Source organism: Notechis scutatus, chromosome 2, assembly GCF_049901735.1.
Source record: "Notechis scutatus isolate UNSWTSFEM ecotype Mainland chromosome 2, rNotScu1.2, whole genome shotgun sequence".
In the NCBI taxonomy this organism is placed as follows: domain Eukaryota; kingdom Metazoa; phylum Chordata; class Lepidosauria; order Squamata; family Elapidae; genus Notechis; species Notechis scutatus.
In genome coordinates this window covers 66,586,970-66,605,071 of record NC_142010.1, presented here as the reverse complement: position 1 = coordinate 66,605,071, position 18,102 = coordinate 66,586,970, and the positions used below count along the sequence as shown (strand labels likewise).

General features: G+C 40.5%; 1 protein-coding gene across 4 annotated transcripts in view; it reads right to left on the bottom strand.

The window, feature by feature from the left end:
* Positions 1 to 5,797: 5,797 nt before the first annotated feature.
* HYAL2 (hyaluronidase 2) overlaps positions 5,798 to 18,102 on the bottom strand; it is a 41,406-nt gene continuing 29,101 nt past the window's right edge. For all 4 annotated transcript variants that reach the window (XM_087954975.1, XM_026673284.2, XM_087954973.1 and 1 more), the window contains 3 exons: positions 15,655 to 16,627; positions 7,978 to 8,067; positions 5,798 to 7,052 (listed from right to left, as the gene is read on the bottom strand). In XM_087954975.1, coding sequence (XP_087811101.1) covers positions 6,648 to 7,052; positions 7,978 to 8,067; positions 15,655 to 16,584 — 1,425 coding nt within the window. In that variant the 5' untranslated portion in view covers positions 16,585 to 16,627 and the 3' untranslated portion in view covers positions 5,798 to 6,647. The remainder of the gene's footprint in view (positions 7,053 to 7,977; positions 8,068 to 15,654; positions 16,628 to 18,102) is intronic.

Sequence of the window (18,102 nt, the reverse complement as noted above, 5' to 3'; positions counted from 1 at the left end):
CCAAATTTGTGAAATAGATTTTAGGCTATAATTAATATTATTTACTCACTTCATGTCCTTATTCTAGCTCATGTTTAGTTAAATTACTACAAGAGAATTTATGCTTAATTTCAAGAATCCAAAGTCTTAAACCAAGGAAAATGGTTGAACTACAGTGACAAAACCGATATAGAATCTGAGGGTACTAGGTGTATTTCAGATCTCAAGAGTACTATGCAACCTATGTGATAAGGTGGAATGAAATAATAAAAAATGGAAAACATCTTCTGATTTAGGGTTTTAAATACATATGTGTATGAGTCTTTTCTCAGGGAAATCACCCAGGCCTACTTTGGGAGATAATATGCACTCAGGAGAAAACTGATGTTGCTGGGCTTTACTGTAGCCTGCCTGCCATCTGATCGGCAGTGTTGCAGAACACATCCTAGAGAAATCACTGCCCAAGGCTCACAGATGTTTTTGTTTTAAAGGAAATGAGACATAACTACCCATGTAAACATAACTACAATCTCTGTTGGTCTAGGAGGGAGATAATGGATTTGTTAGCTCTTTTGTGGCACCAGGGGGTGCCCTTCTACTAGACTAGATGGAGAAATATAAAGTCAACAATTACCAACTGCAATATGAGTATCCTTATAGAGGAATAGAATAGAATAGAATAGAATAGAATAGAATAGAATAGAATAGGTTGGAAGGGACCTTGGAGGTCTTCTAGTCCAACCTTCTACTCAGGCAGGAAACCCTATACCATTTCAGACAGGTGGTTGTCTAATCTCTTCTTTAAAACTTCCTGTGTTGCAGCATTCACAACTTTTGGAGGCAAGTTGTTCCACTGTTTAATTGTTGTGTCAGAAAAATTTCTTCTTAGTTCTAGGTTGCTTCTCTCCTTGATTAGTTTCCATGCATTGCTTCTTGGTCCTGCTTTTAGGTGTTTTATCCTCCAGTACCCTGATTATCTTTGTTGCTCTTCTCTGCACTCTTTCTAGAGACAGCAGGGCTGTCAAACTTGCGGCCTGCAGGCCGGATGTGTCACGCACTGGCCACGCCCACGCACGGTTTAGCAAAGTGGAAAAAAAAGTCACGATACATCATGTGACGATACTGTGGTAAGAATTTGATACCCCTGTTGTAGAGTCTCAACATTATTTTTTACACCGTGATGACCAAAACTGGATATAGTATTCCAAGTGTGGTCTTACCAAGGCATTATAAAGTGGTATTAACATTTCCCATGATCTTGACTCTATCCCTTTGTTAATGTAGCCTTGAACTGTGTTGGTTTTTTTGGCAGCTGTAGCACACTGCTGGTTCGTATTTAAGTGATTGTCCACTAGGACTCCACGATCTCTCACAGTTACAACTATTGAGTGAGGTACCACCTATACTGTACCTTTGCATTTGGTTTTTCTTGCCTAAATGCAGAATCTTACTTTTTTCACTACTGAATTTCATTTTGTTAGATACTGCCCAATGTTGAAATCTGTCAAGATCCTTCTGTATCTTAAGCCTATCTTCTGGACTGTTGGCTATTCCTGCTGGCTTGGTGTCATCTGCAAATTTGATGAGTTCCCCATCTATCTCCTCATCATTCATGGATGAAGATGTTTGAAGAATACTGGGCCTAAAACAGAGCTTGGGGTACCCCGCTGCATACTTCCCTCCATGTAAACGCGGTTCCATTGAGGGCTACATATTGAGTCATTCAGTTACGAATCCATCTGGTGGTGATGCTGTCTGAAGGAGAATTAAGAATTAAGGAGAATGGATCAGCTACAGAATTAGAAAGCAGGGACAAGCGTACGGGAGCAAATCATTACAATAGCTGAATTTCATCCATTGGTTTAATTGAGCACAGTCCTTGCCTGTAGCTACTTGTAGCAGTCTTTTTTTACCCTTCCTAATCAAACAGCTTCTTGCTGATTAGTCCATGTATTCAAACTTTATATGAGCTTTTAATAAAAGCTGGAATTGTGAAGACAAATAGTGAAATCATGGCATATTTAAGCAGACTTCAAATGTCAATAGGATTTGCATCTCAAAGGGCAAAAGTAGAGAAGCACAGAGAAAAAAAAACATTTTTCACCTCCCACTAATGTAGTTCCCTTGATTCAGCATCAACCATCATCTTCGAACTTGACCAGCAGAGAAATTCCAACAGAACCAATTACATGAACAATCCTCTTGTTCTTTTGGCTCAGTCTCCTTATGTTCTTCCCACTGCTTTAATTATCCAGCCAACAACACTGTGCAGTAGCAACTATATTATCTCCAGTGGCAGCTGCATTTCTTTAAACTAGAGGTGGAAAATGGTTTGTGCAGCAAAACGTGAGTAGTGGGAGGCAGGAGAAAGCCTCCTTTTAGAATTAGAACAAAGCACTACAAACAGACCACGTCACTGAATTACAGCCATGTTCTCTGCTAAGGTGGTCAAGAGATTTTGCATTTGTGAACAGGTGAGATCATTTATAATTCAACAACCTTGATATTTTCACTTGTTAGCACCTTTCCTAGTGCTTAGGAGAACAATTCAGAAATGTGCAATGACTTAGTCTCGCAGTAGCAAGTCCCTGAGCAACTATTAAAACAAAAGCTTGGCAGTTTAACCACCTTAATAACTGTCACACCAGAGTCATGACTAGAAGATATACTTCCAAGGTTATATACTCCATTACTAGACAGATTCATTCTGGGGGAGTAGCAAGGATTGGTATAAGCTACATCCAATTTCAATGTAAAAGCAGAATGGCACCTCTCCATCCTGCAAAACAACTGTATTTGTCCTTTGTATACAATTACATACAATCTAACCTCATGAAACAAATGGCCACATGTGTGCAAGGCTTCAAATTCCCAATTTGATCATTTCCACTTGGAAGGTTAAAAATGGTTCTCATAAAGAAAAGAGAACAAGTTATCAGTGCCAAGAATTTGACAAAGGAGTTCAATACTTATTTATTTTGTCCTGCAAAATCAATGGAAGGGGGGGGGGGTTAATTTTTTGATATGACTGCCTTTTTGTTGAACAAGTTAATCATTTTAGATTTCTAGCACATCTACTTTCTACTCTGGTAAAATTTCCATTAAGACTGAAGTCAGTGAAGTATAGAATTTCCTTGAGCATGATCCAAGAAGCCTTTTTATAATACTGATCTGTGTTTTACAAGTATGCACAAAATTTTTAAAAAGAGTTTTTGCCAAACCCAACTCATTGGAAACATTTTACAATGGGTTTGTTCCCCCAGACAAAAAAGAATTCAAAATATTTAGTGTTCACCATAAAGAACTTAAAATATGTCCTCTCTCCCTAGTTATTATCTTAAAGTTACCAGCTAGATGTGGAAATAGTCCGTGTTGTTATTTGACATCCAACCTGCAGAAAAGTTGGCCAAGGGGATTGTTTTAATCTGTAAAAGTCTCTTTGAAAAATGTTATCTATAGTGAAAAATTGAAATAGAATGGAATAAAATGGCCACTTGTTGCTTTAAATGTTTCAAGCTTGGAACATTTACTATACTAGCCCTATTTATCATTGCTAGAGATGAATAATGCAGAATTAACAACAAAACTTACAGCCAAAGATCAAGAGATGTGAGAACCATTATTAGGTTAAAATGTTTTTCTTCCAGAAAGAAATGTCCTCATCCCCACCCCAACTCATCTCATCTCTGGTCCAGGTGAGGTAGCAGCACCTTGCTGTGGTTGTTCTCAGACACAGCAGGCAGAATTGGACCTTGTTAGCATATGAATAGAAAACCACAGAGAAATCTCAAGGCTGAAAACCCAGCAGGCAAGTTGAAAATATACTCTGGAAGAAGACAATGGGAAAGTAAACTTTGCATTGTTGCCACACTAAATTGGAATAAGAGGAGCCAACCCCAATGTGAAAGCATCTTCTTTGTTCCATGAATAGAAGCCAAATAGACTGGCATGTATCTCATGGCCAAACCACAAATGTCAAACATAGTTACCCGACTTTAATTTTTGGTTAAAAAAAAACTGATCTAGATCAGCGTGACTCATATCAGGATAAGAAACCCTCAACTTAACCTACTTTATCTAGAAAAACTCACATATTACTGATATGAGAATTTTAAAATCCTCATTGTCAGATTTTTTTTGGCCTCCCTTTCTCTTCAAAGGAGCAGTTTGACCTGTTCTTAATAAAGTGGTGAAGAGAGGCTGCTTCATCCTATTTTGCACAAAGTGATCCTGACCCAGATTAGATTAAAACACATTCTCCAAATGTTAAAAAAATTGACTCCTTTTTTTACTATGCTTATTATTTGGGGGGTTGATCACTCAATGTTATAAGAATTTGCATTTTAAATTGCATAATAAAATTATTTAAAGAGTAACAAGGACTGGAAGAACTGCACTAAATATGCATTTAGTAGGACTTACTTCAGGGCTCACTAGAGAATAGTAGGCCACCTTCAAGCAGAAGGCAGGTTAGAGTCATCACATATTTTTTAGTCTGAAAAAAATATCTCTCAGCAGGTCTTGGTTCATTCCTCCTTATGGGCTGGTTGTGGGAGCTTCTGCATTTTGTCAAAGGGCTGGCTCTGCTAAACTTTGGAGCCGATTTAAAAGACAGTAACGACAAAATGCCAGCTATTCTTCACCATGAAGAAATAAGTTGGGCTTGATCTAGGGCAGGGGTCACCAACCTTTTGGACCTCAGGGACCACCAAACTCATAATTTTAGATCCCAGGGACCACTAACCGGTTCTGTGGGTGTGGCCTAATTTGTGGGTGTGGCTTGGTGATCATGTGACTGGCTGGGCATGGCTTGTATGTAAATATTTATATAAATACTGATTATTTTATAAAAAAAGAGCAACTTTTACCCAAAATCAGGCAAAGCAGGCAAATTGAGTTGCTCACAGAATCATTCAGTGATCTATCTATCTGCCATCGGTTACTTCAGTCTCTCAAATTTGCTTGCCGTGAGTCTGCACTGAATTTGCTTGCAAGCAAACCTTCAGTCCTAAGGGAGGTTTGGCTGTGCTGAGCCAAAGATCTAAAGACTGACTAGAAATCCAACCATTTCCTGCTTCCTAGCTAATGTAAATCTCCTGGCACAGCAGAACAGATGATGGTTGGAAAAAGGAAAAATAGCAATTTAGCAGGCAAGTTCGCCAGGTAAGGAGTGAGTGGGCGGGGAAGGTTCCCGTAGGCCATGTGGGCGGCGCAGCCTTGTGTTTCTGCACAGCCTGGATTAATTGCTTTGTGGGGGTGCTCTGGGGGTGAGATTTCTCTGCGGCCCACCAAAATTTTCTCACTGCCCACCGGTTGGTGACCGCTGATCTAGGAAGTTCCCTCTCCTATTTTTACTGCATGAGACCCACAGACCCATGAAAGCAGCCTAGCCTTGCTAAAGAGGGTGCACTGATTTCATGGCAAGGAACAGGAAGAACTGGGCAAAGGGATTGCTAGCTACTTGCTGCTCCAGAAGAGAGCAGGTGAGGGCCCTGCTTCTCACTCTCTGAATGAAAAATACAACTGTTGCAATTGATCTTTATCCCTTTAGTCACAGCAGAGACCAGGATCCTCTTTATCCAGCATGGTACATGGTACATGGTATTCTCCCTAGCTTGAAATAAGCACCACCAAGGGACCACGTTCTGTGACAAAGCCAAATTTTGTCCTGGGGAAGTCATGCAAAGAACAGGCCAAATCCATTATTGCATACTAGAGGTTGCTTTCAGTTGGAATTTCCTTCCTGACAAAGAGCAAGGGGGAAAAAAGAGTACCAGGGCAAGCAGCAAGATTTCTCCACACAATACAAAACACACGATTTTCTCTGTGTCTCTTTAATTCTGAGGTAAAACTTTTTGGTTTTTCCTGTAAGAGCTGCAGGCTTCCAAGTTGACAGTGGGCACAGACAATCCAGGCATGTTTTTCCCTGCCAATGGCCTTATTTGGGCCATTAAAAACTGCGCTGCCCACCCCACAGTCAGCAAAGAGTGATTTCCAAGTTAGTCTCCAAGGTAATCCCCCCCCCCCTGGAGTCACCTCTTTCTCTACCACCTATCTAAAGAGATGGGGAACAGCAGCAATTTTCTTCCATTACAGCAGCTCCATGAAACCTCCACACTTGTGCTTCAAGGCCCTCCCCCTTGCTTGTGGCACCCTTCCCTAAAACAGAAGAGCCAAGACGCCCCTTCCTAGTCCTTATCCAGAGCAAGGATGAAGGACTAGGCATTGAGACCCTGTGCTACGGCCCCAGGTCCCTTGTGTGAGCATCTCTTCGGGGTAGCTGACCTATTATTATGGGTTCCCGTGATAAAGAAGCTATCACACAGACCAAGGCAAGGGCCACAGAGGAGGCCATGCCCCGTGAAGCACCCTTCCTTTGCCAGTCTCTAAAGCACCCTTTCTTCCACTTGTCCAGCTCTCTGAAGAGGCACTCTCAGTGGTTAAAAGGGTCCTTTTTCTTTTGCCTCATGAAGGGCTGGGAGTGCTGAGGGGAGAGGTAGAGCCGTCTCTTAAAGAGGTTTGCTACTTTACTGCTAAATAAAGATATAAGGGCTCTGCCCCTACTTTTCCTTGGCTGCCTACCTTCCTTGCCTATTGCACTGCCTCTCCTACTGTTCCAAGCACCATGGATTCCCTTGCACCCCACAGATTTCACTGGAGAGGTGGCCTTAGTGCAAACAGACCAGAAGGAAGACAGTCATCAGCAACTGGAGTCCAATTGTGTAGGAAGTAGAAGGGCCACCCCCGGGTGGATTCAGCTGCTTCTCGCACCCTTTTCCATGCCACCCCTGGTAACAATGGCATTGGAAGTGGGTTTTTAGGAAGGAAATGTCTGCCTGAGAGAGCTTCCCTTTGGCTGCCAGGAGTGGCTTTGGATGCTTGGATTCATTCCGGTAGATCTGGAAGCTGTTTGGATTGAGATGCAGAAAGATGCTGGCCTCACTTTCTTGGCGCCGACACCGGCCATGGCCCCTGCAAAGAGTCTGGCTACAGAGCTCAGCTGCGGTTGTCACATTAATGATGTAATGGCCAAGGGGCTCTTCTATGTATGTTTTAATCAGCTGGCAATTTTTCTGCAGAAGAAGAAAATCCGAATGAGTAAAATATGAGAAGGCAGGACACAGGTCCAACTGATAAAGGATTTGTTTCGCAAATGCCATCAAAATGTTCATGGATATAATTAAAATGAGAAGGATCAAAGGAAATTCACAACACTGGCAAAGTAAAACCCTGCCAACAATAGAAGAACTGAGAGCAATATTGGAGAATACACAATAATGACAAAACTACAGAAATTCTGAACAGAAGTTGAACTCAATTCAAGCAGGATATGGTACATCATATCCCTTTCCATATGGTACATCATATAGCGAAACAGGTTTAGGCATTTGGAATAGGTTTTCAAGGAGAGATCATACAAAATATCAGATGAAATTATTCAAATAAATATAAGCAACAACCTATAATATTCCAAACAAAGTATCAATACTTGGGTAGAGATTAGTGGTTAGGGATATGAAAGGGAAAGGAAAAAACAGTAATTGAAAGTTCATCCTCATGATGTTTTTGTTTTACTTTTTAAACTTTATTTCAGTATCTTTTTTTTGTATCTTTATTCTTTATTTAACTTGAAGAATGTAAATGAGCTCTATGCTCATAAAAAAGATACATATTTTTAAAAATGTAAAATATTTTTTTACTGTAACTCAAAATACCTATTATAATTCCTTTCTTACATTTACATCCCTCCAGAAATGTGCAAATCCCACCTCTTAGTAAGCTCACTTACAACCTGTCCAAACAGCTCCACAAACCACCACTGAGACTGAGAACACTCAGGGAGGTATTGTTTGATAAAGTGAACAGGACCTGACATGCTCCTAACAGAGAAGAGATCAAAAGTTTTGTTCGAGAGATCTACGGGAAAACTACTGTGTGTTAGGCTTAGCATGAGATCGTATAAAGCAGGAATGAGGGAGAGGGAGGGAAAATACATACCTTACTTCCAGTGTTTCCAGCATCTCCCCAGAAGATAGCACCAGCTGCCCCCAAAGCAGCACTCTCACCTATGGTGGAGATCAGATCTGTCTGGAATGAAATAGCCAAAAAGAGTTACAGATAGTCCTCCTCAGCTTACGACCACAATTGAACCCAAAATTTCCACTGCTAAGCAAGAGAGTTGCTAAGTGAGTTTTGCCCCGTTTTACGGCCTTGCTTGCCACAGTTGTCACTGCTGTTGTTAAGTTGAATCTGGCTTTCCCATTGACTTTGCTTAAGATAAGAAGTGGTGATCCCTTGACCCCAGAACACTGCAACTGCCAGTTTCCAAGTGTCTTGAGCTTTGATCATGTGACCATGGGGATGTTGCAACAGTCATAGTGTGAAAAACAGTCATAAGTCACTTTTTTCAGTTGCATTGTAACTTTGAACAGTCACCAAATGAATGATTATAAGTTAATGACAAGCTGTACAAACATAAGTACTAAAATTGGACATTAGCTGAATACTAAAATGTTTTCCAGCTTAGAATGGATACAAATAAGTTACTAACAATTACTATTAATTATATAAAAACAAATAATATTTTAAATGTGGGCCTAAATCTTTAGCAAATTAAAAAGGTCCCTTTATTATTCAAAACCTTTGGGTATTGAAGTAATATATTTCTGGCAAAATCATAGCAGATGAATCATCTCCTGAATAGGAAATAGAAAAAATGTGCCTTTTCCCCTTTCTAAATTCCCTGGCCAAATTGCTTTACTAGACCATAGTCCTACTCCATATCTTTGTCTGTCATCCTGTATTTTCAAACAATGCAACTTTGGTGTAGTGTTTAAGGTGCTGGCCTAGAAACCAAGAGACTATGAGTTTTAGTTCTGCCTTAGGTATAAAAGCCAGCTGGTAACTTTGGGCAGTCACTTTCTCTCGGCCCAGCCCATCACATAGGGCTGCTGTTGTGAGGAAAATAGGGGGAAAGAGTGTTGTGAATGTTTGCCACCTTGAGCTACTTATAAAGAAACAAAGATGGGGGGAATTCTAATAAATAATAATCTAGCAAGTAGCTTTCTACATTAGCTGTGGCAAGCAACTTGTTTTATTTTGCATTCCAACACAACTGCCGGGTCCCTCAATCATTAACATCAACAGAACATTACCAATATTAATATTAAACTCGTAAGAACAGGAATACTGTATAGCCCTCAATAGCATCAACACTGAAAGTGTTCAGTTTGCTTCGGGGCGTTCAAAAAAAAAAAAGATGAGCCTTGATTGGCTTCCTTAAAACAGGGAGCATTACTGAGAAATACTGTTCACTATCCCGTGTCTCCAAGTGGACAATATGGATATTTTTTTTGCATTACTGGGTGAGTTGATTTGTTGATTGTTAGCCCTGAAGATACTTAGGAATTGCTAGATTTTCAGGCAGTCTATTGGCAGCCAACATAGGACCAACAGCACAGGAGTCACATGGCCAAAAAGTGAGCAACTAAATTTGGAACTAACTGTAATTTCTGGTGGTCTTGAAAGGCAGCTTCCTACAGAGCACTTTACAGTAATCAAATTATATCAAGACAAGAGGATGAGTCATAGTTAGCAAAGCCTCAGTTGCAACTGGTACATCCAAAAAGGGAAGGCTGGAGAGAAACTAATAGTTGTCCAAAATGACTGGATCAGGGAAAGATTTTTAAAAGAAGGAATACCATCATCTCTTTCATGGTCCTTCCATGACACCAGTCCTTCCCCCAAAGGCATACTGACTACCTCTTGGGCCCATCTTGTTACATTCTTCCCTCACCCCAAAAGGGACCAAGAGGGACATAAGTTTAACACAGGTGGAAGAACTCATGTCAAAGGGCATCTATCCTCTTCACCATACCAAACACTAAAAGGAATTCCAGGAAATATCTCAAGATTTGTCACCTCAGTCACCTGATTCTGCCCATGAAGAGTCATGACTTTGGCAGCTGCAAGAGACTTTATCAGCAAAATATTGTGCAAACACATCACAACAGCAAGGTGATCCTTCACTAAAGAAGGACACAGGAGAGCAACTGATATTTCATAGGCTCACATATGAGCTTGCATCCAAGCTTGGTGAAATTCATGTTTTATCATCCTTCACTAGTAATCCAAGCATCACTTTGTTCGTCTCCTTCAGATAAAGTGATCCTCAGGGTTATGATGAGAGAGGGAAGTCATACCAAGTTCCTGGGTTCCTCTATCTTCCAGATTCTAGGATATAGAACCCTCCACTTTGCAAAGTTTCAAAACTTATATCGGTTTGATCACCACAAAGAGCCAACCACATGTCCTCCATGTTTGGATTACCAACCAACTGCTTGGAGGCAAAGGTAAGATTAAATATATTTCTATAAGTGGGCCAGAGATTATCATAGATAAACCCATGGTTGCTATAGAGAACACAAAGTGTTCCCCAAGGAATAGAGTCCCCAAGATGGATGAACCCCAAAATGTGTCTGGCTTATTATTCTTATTCAACCCATACTTTCATCTACAGTATATTCCTTTCTTCACTTTGGGGAGCACAACTCTCTCTCTAATGGACTGGTAAATCATCAGTGAACATCATGGTACCTCCACCCAATCAGGAAATAACTGCCAGGCTATTTGATCTAATAGCAGTACCCTGGGCCCATTGGGTTTGCCAGGATAAGGTGACAAGATTTATAGTGGCTGCAAAACAGGCTCTAGTTCGATCCTGATGCCTGCAGTCTGCAAACGTTCACTGTTTTAGCATGACAACTTAGAGTAGATCAAAGGAGCCCAGCAGCAGCTTACTGGCAGAGGGGGTCAGAAGCAAAGTCAAACAAAGAGAACTTTGCCCAGATAAAAGTAACATTTTTTCCAGTTTTATGCCAATGAGTACATTAACCAGACACCCTTTCACTTTCCTCCTTACTTCCAGGTCATAACTTATCCTTCTCTTAAGCCAGATAATCAAGTAACTCTTCAAGGGGCTGAGCTACCCTGAACCTTTCACTGGTGACAGATGCCAGTTTTACTCCCAAGAAGGAAGTGATCCTACTAGATTCGTTTAAATTCATCTTTTTAATATTAGGTGTGCTCATAATTGGTTCAGAAGCCAAAGGATAATTCTAAGGCATGATTATCCTTCAGGCTCAATATTTCACTGACTAACAACAGAATTCATCAGCTTTTTCATGGAAGGGCCAGCTAGCATGGGAAATTAGAGGACAATGACCAATATATAGATCTGTCTACCTCCATATTTACAGAGATGTTGATCTGAATGTGAACAGCTAGTAATATCCAGTAACACAAAACTGGAAAGGAATGTGTACTACTTGGCCTTGATAGTTTATTACCCATGCAGATCAATCTGCAGAAAATGAGGTGAAACAGGGAGCATGGATGGATCTAATAATTTATAGCAAAAATGTTTCTTTTGCTGTTACAATGGCCACCCAATGTTCTTGAATGAATGAATGCAATTTGGAGCATAACTTGGGAACTGAGAAGAAGCCACTGCTCAAAAGTAGAAGCAAAATCAATAATTGTAGAGTTGTAATTGCAGGAATGTCTTTCTCTTTGATGGCAAACCTCAAGAGAAAAGAATGGTTCCAAGCAGATACAACTCAAAAGTTACTCATCTAAAGGAGGATTAGAGAGAGGAAGTAAACATATGTTGGACTTTGACTAGAGATCATTAATTGTGTTAGTTACTATGCTGAACAAGAACGAAAGTCAAGCAGAAACCAAAGTTAACCAATGTTACAGGATTACTAAAAATGTGTATAAATGCAAGACTAGATTCCAATAAAGATCATCATGATTCAGTTGATCATGATCAAACACCTCGACTGCCTCGTCATTGCAACAAATAATTCAAACATGTGTTTGAGTTTCAGCACTGGTTACCTGTTGATGCAAGTTTCAAACTGTGGGTATACAATTTGAATGTCCAGTATTTTGTAAGAAGTGTCAAAGAAAAGATTCTAGGTTATGGATAGGGATAGTGGATAATAAGTCCTTTCGGTACTACCGGTACCTTTTAGCCATAAAATGCTTAAATCCCCAGTGTTATCACTAACAACCCATCTAATTAGACATTAGCTCAGACTAGTTCAACCTGACTGCACTCAACATATGAAACTGCACTTGTCAGAATTCAATGGGTTCATATTCCTAATGTTGGTTGTTGTTACACTAATTGAAAGGACAGCAAACTAGGGAAAAAATTGACTGAACTACTCGTTATCTTTGTCTAGACATGTCTGTTCATTTGGTAGCAATAGTACGTAGACTTATATACTGCTTTACAGCCCTCTCCAAGCAGTTTACAGAGTCAGCATATTGCTGCCAACAATTTGGGTCCTCATTTTACCCATCTTGGAAGGATGGAAGGCTGAGAAGGCCTTGAGCCTGGTGAGATTTGAACCGGCAAATTGCAGATAGCCAGCAGTCAGCAGAAGTAGCCTGCAGTACTGCACTCTAACCACTGTTCCACTCATAATTGATGCTTTATCTTAGCTCATAATTTGATGCTTCATTGTACAGCTTATCTTCAAATGACTCCTTAGTACATCTCAATGATTTCTAGTTGCAGGGATTAAAAAAATCCTCTTACAAGCTTTTACTTCATAGAAGTTAGCAGCCCTATAAAAACCCAGAATGGTGGTTTGAGGGCCTAGACCCACTGCAGGCTTCAGTGCAGAATTGTACGATTGCTAAGCATGAGAGACATATGAATTATAGTCATAAAGAAATGCATTGAGGTTACTATTACATATACCTCTTATTTTAAAATAACCACCAGCACTTTGCAAGCGCAAGCCACTTATAGAGAAAATCACAGCTCTTTTAAATCTAAGCTGCAGCTTCTGTTTGCTTCAGCACTTTCTACCACATACTTCAAACATGCTGAGAAAAAGCAAGAATTATCTCGATCTCAACAGCTGTCAAAAGCATTTTTATGCAATTTCTGAAAGGCCGGAAGGAAAGTGTCCCCTGCTCTCAAGTATCCCAATTGCCATTACTCATAATCCCAAGGAAGAGGGGCCAATTACTACTGCACTTCTAGATTTCCCCCAACCCCTGCTCATCCCCAGAAATAACCACTTCCTCCTTTAGATTTAGAAATCCTAAAACAAGCTTAATGGGGTTCAAGAGGCTAAACAAAGTAATTCCCAAACGGTCCCAAAAAGCCTAAGAGGGAGAGAGAGGAAAGAAAATCCTCTCTACCCCCTCAACATTTTTTGGCCCTTAAAAGGCTGCTTACTACAATTGCACCTGTTCAATGTAGAAGAAGACCCAAAAGAATCCCAATTAAAAGACCCACCTAGACCACAATAGCTGCTTTTTGCAGTGCTGTTCGAATTAGTTGGGATATGAATCCAACTCAATGGCTTCCTTCTCTTAAGGAATCTTAACAGAGTTTACTGCGCTTTGGTTTTGAATGCAAAAATGTGCTTCAGAGCATGTGCAGCACTCCTAAAGCATCTCTTTGTAACTCCTGATGCATAAATGTTGTATGGCTTTTCCAGGAATTACATAGCAATATAGAAGGCAGTTTGGAGATTTTAGAAAAAGATTCAGTAATTTAAAAAAGTTGAAGATAGCATCGGCGGGTGCCTGTACCCACTTCAAATCACCTTGTTATCTTTCAATCTGGAGCGCAGGCACTAGCAGAAGACAGCATGGGAAAATTCTGCTCAGCTGCTCAAGAACTGGCCAGTTATCAGGGAAGGATGATCTAAGAACCATCATATTTTGATGAGCCTGAGAGTTCACCATATTTTGAGTCATTGTGAGAGATGGGTGGTACCTAAATTTGACAAATAAGTAAATACACAAACCTTCTGGGAAGGGTAATGTGATAACAGCCAGCTACATTTCTTTCCTGCAAACTCACATTTGAAAAGCTCCATGTCTCCAAGTCATAAAGGATTGAGTACAGAACAGATTTTGGACAAGACAGGGTTGTTACCAATTTTAGGTTTGGATTTGACATATGCATACTCTGGGCAGAGTTATCATGCCTTGGAAAGACCAGATTTGTACTTTGATCTTGGATCCAGATTATTTGCAGGATTTCTTAGGTCCATACCTCTCACCACACAATCTTAGGACTTCTATGGGGAATCTTTTGCAGGTGTGCAATACTCTACTATTAATATCAACAGCCAATTCTGCCTTCTCCTGAAGTGGTACAGACTATGGAACAAATTGCCATTGCAGTTGGCTCCCCTCAATTTAGGAGGAAATTTAACCCATCCTTTTAGATGTTCAATTAAACCTCATTTATATCTACCTCGTACGAATATTTGTTACCCCATTTGGAGCCACAAATTGGATTGAATGCTTCCTACCTAGGCATTTTATCATGAATTGATCACACAATTCTTCTAAATCATTGCAGTGCAGTTATGAGGTCCAACTGATAGATCAAAGCAGCTGTTTTCTTCACATTGCTCCACAAACTTCTTAGAATTCTATTAGGCCAATTTATTTCCCAAACAGTGCTTTTAAGTGCTGATGTGTTTTATTTTCCATGAGGGAGTAAAACATCAGGAGGTATATTACACATATATCTGGTGAAGAAAGACCTGGATCTTACTGAGCTGTGGAATTATACCTACCAATAGAGTAACTTCTGAAATGTTAACTTTTCAAGAATTGCAAGGTTAAAAAAATCTTCTTAGGGTTCTCCAAGATACTAAAAATGGGTGTTGTACAAAGCACATGGGTCTGAACGTATTAAAATATCTACCTCTAGAAAGCTTAACCCACCTGCTTTGAAAGATTATTTCAAAGATTACCTCCATTAAGTGTGTTCATGTATATGCATGCACAGCATCTTGATGCTGGTCCCAGACTATATATATAGGGACAATTTTCAAAGCAAATGCTTGGAGTCTAATGCAGAATGTAGCTGTTTTAATGCTTTGATGCTTTCCTCATATTAACACACTTTACAAATTACTATTTCTAATGTTTTGTATGAAACTAGTTTTAAATTTCTGCACTGGGTTCTGCACAAAACTGGGATTACATTTTATATTAAACCCTAATGTGATCTGCTGATTTTTTTTTAATTTAGCATACTCTGGGTTAGCAAATTGTGGTTTATAATAGCATTTAGTCTTCCATACCACTCTATAGTGCTTTACAGCCATCGCCGAGTGGTTTATAGAGTCAGCATATTGCCACCAACAATCTGGGTCTTCATGTTACCAGACCTTGGAAGAATGAGAGGCTGAGTCAACTTTGAGCGTGTCAGGATTGAACGCCAGGTTGTAGGCAGAGTTAGCCTGCAATACTGCATTCTATCCACTGCGCCACCAGGGCTCCTGTGATCTAGCATGATGTAGAAATGCACTTCATTATCATTTATTCAACAAACAATAGTTAAGCAAATAATGGAACAAACTGATGCAGCAACCTAGTCACAATGTAATTTATGAAATCAAAAGTTAGATTTTGTGCCAGGCCACAGTGCTGGACCCAGTCCCTCTTTTTGTCTCTGCAGAATGACAGTAAAAGAGGCAGTACAGGGCATGGAAGTGCATTATATACCAACTAGGTAACCTTCTGATTGTATCAGGAGCTGATTAGCCCCGAATTAGAAACTGCTGCTCAAGATCCCAATTTCTGGAATAATGTTTCTCAGTTCCAAGAGGAAAGTATTCTTACCTCACTTAAGAAAAGATCCTGGTGATTGCTGTAAGTGGGCCTGGTGTAGACGAAGACAGGTAGAGCATAGTTATCATGATGTTGTTGAGAAATACGAAGGCCTTCTTTTACTCGAGACCTCACAAACTTGCGGCCATTCCCGGTGTTGGCCAATTCAGGTTCCAAGTAAATGGAAGGGAAAAGAGCCGTACTCTCCTTCCAGAGCCAGGCCAGGTGATCGTTCCGTGTCTTCTCTACATCGGGACAGTGACCAGTGTAACTATCCTGGTTGTTGCGATAGTCATGGTTATAGCAGTCTGGGAAGAGGTAGTAACCCCAGAGCTGTCGTGGACGAAAGCTCTTGGCATACCGCAGAGTCTCCCTCATAAAATCACAAGCCGATGATTCAAATTCATACTGGGCCTCCTTCTTCAATTGATCTTCTTGCAATTTAGGACGCCGAGCCAGCACGAGCTTACGAGAGGCATTCCGGTAAATGTCTTTGGGCTGCCAGTTTCGGATCCAGATGGGTCTCCACTCTTCCCAGTCAATGACTGCCAGTCCCTCCTTTGAATCGGACCGAATGTATTTTTGAATGCTCTCTGTCAACCGGATCAAATGTCTCTCCAAACTGCTGTTTTGTGGGACACCCCCATTAATTGGCACTTTGTTCGCATCATAGTAGGGATAAAGGCCCAAGCGTTCTCTATAAAAAATGGTCAGGTTCTGGTCCACAAAGCCCTCATTAGGCGAGGCCTGAACATCAAAAACAGAGTAGTCCAATGGAACCTTAAAGCGAGGCTCACAATCCTGGGTGGGTGCATTCCAAGCCACAATAAAGGGCCTGCGGGTGAAGATGGGGGTGAAAGCAGGCTTGTCATACTGCCCAAGAGCACCAGCCACAGCTAGGAACATGAGCCATGGCACTGCCAGTGCATTGCTTCCCTGCATTCTCTCCCAGTCACTTAAAAACAGAATGATGGCAGATCAAAGCCTGCAAAGAATACAAGAAGAAGCGTTATTACAAGCCTTCCTCAACAGGAAGTAAAGAAATAGCATTCTTAAAACATTTGCAGAGCTCGAGGCTGAGCAAGATACTGTAATTCTGGAACAAAGTAGAAACTCCATCCCTCTCAAGCAGAGAAATGTCTAGTCTGTGCTATTAACCAGGCAATGTTTATTATTAGTTTTTGAAGAATTCCTCAAATTTAACTTGGATCTGTTCTGCCAACAATAACCTTTTATTGCATTCAAAAGTTGGGAAAAACCAGACCTTCTTAATTTGGGATGTAAAATGGAGGCCTGAAATAAGCTCATCAGGATGCACCTAACATTCTGGTTTACACTGATTTACAAAGTTTGTAGCAGAGCTGGAAAATGATTTATTCTTAGAATTCCTACGACAAAGTCTAGTGTTGCAGGACTGCATCTATCCAATAGCCAATATTCTATTTTTTCAGCAATGTCAACAATTCAAACAGCTGCTACGGTATAATCCTTGTATGACCTGTCAAAATCTGTTTGCTCCTCGCCTGAGACTGGAGCAATTCCCCCACAGCCTACAGAAACGAACAAAAGCAAACAATCAACAGTTGATATGACTATAATAGTCATATCCATTTTTCTTCCTTGAAGCCTTAAGACTCAATAGCATATGACATGCGTGTAATATATCTCCTGAACAATTTCAGGCTTACCAGTAAAGCAAGTACACTTCTCAGGGAATATTCTTATCTTGCCTCCCAAAGGGACGTTTCCCTAACTCACTATGAACTGATTGTATCAGAAGAAATTGTATCAGAAGCACCATGGACTCTTGAGTTCATCAGAAGCACTTGGACACTCAGAAAGAAACAAGTTGATCAATTTGATTGTGGAATAGGAAATGCTCCCTTCAGTGTGCTAGGGCTGTCTCCCAAAAGAATTCTATTTCAATAGAATCGGCGCAGAGGGATTTGAAGAATTATATGGAAACTCTCCCCAAATAAGGTTAGTTTCTCTGAAGCAACAGTTTTCAAACTTTTTCAGGACCCAGGTTTTGAAAAATTCCCTAGAAACCCAGTCAAGAGGCAAAATTCTGGTGAAAGAAAATTGGCTGAATTAGAGCAAATTCCCTCCCCCCCCCAATCTGTCAAGGAACTTTAGGGTTGTGAAACACAGTTTGAAAAACCGCACTTTGCATTGACTGCATGTCCCCTTCAAATTTCTGCTAATGTCTAAAGATGCTTTAACTTCAAATTGAAAGAAAATGAGCGTCACAGAAACCCCACTCAAGCTCTTTCCACAACTCGTACAAGTTAGTAGGGAGCCTTTCCCGTTGCGAGAAGATCAGCTCCCACCCTCGTACTAAGTTAATGGGACTAAAGCTTTAACGTTTTCAAGCAAAAGAGCTCTTGAAAAGTTGCTTTCTTTGGCGGAAAAAAAAGAAGCCAAAGAAAGCCCCTATCAAATAACAGGCGAGAGGAAGGC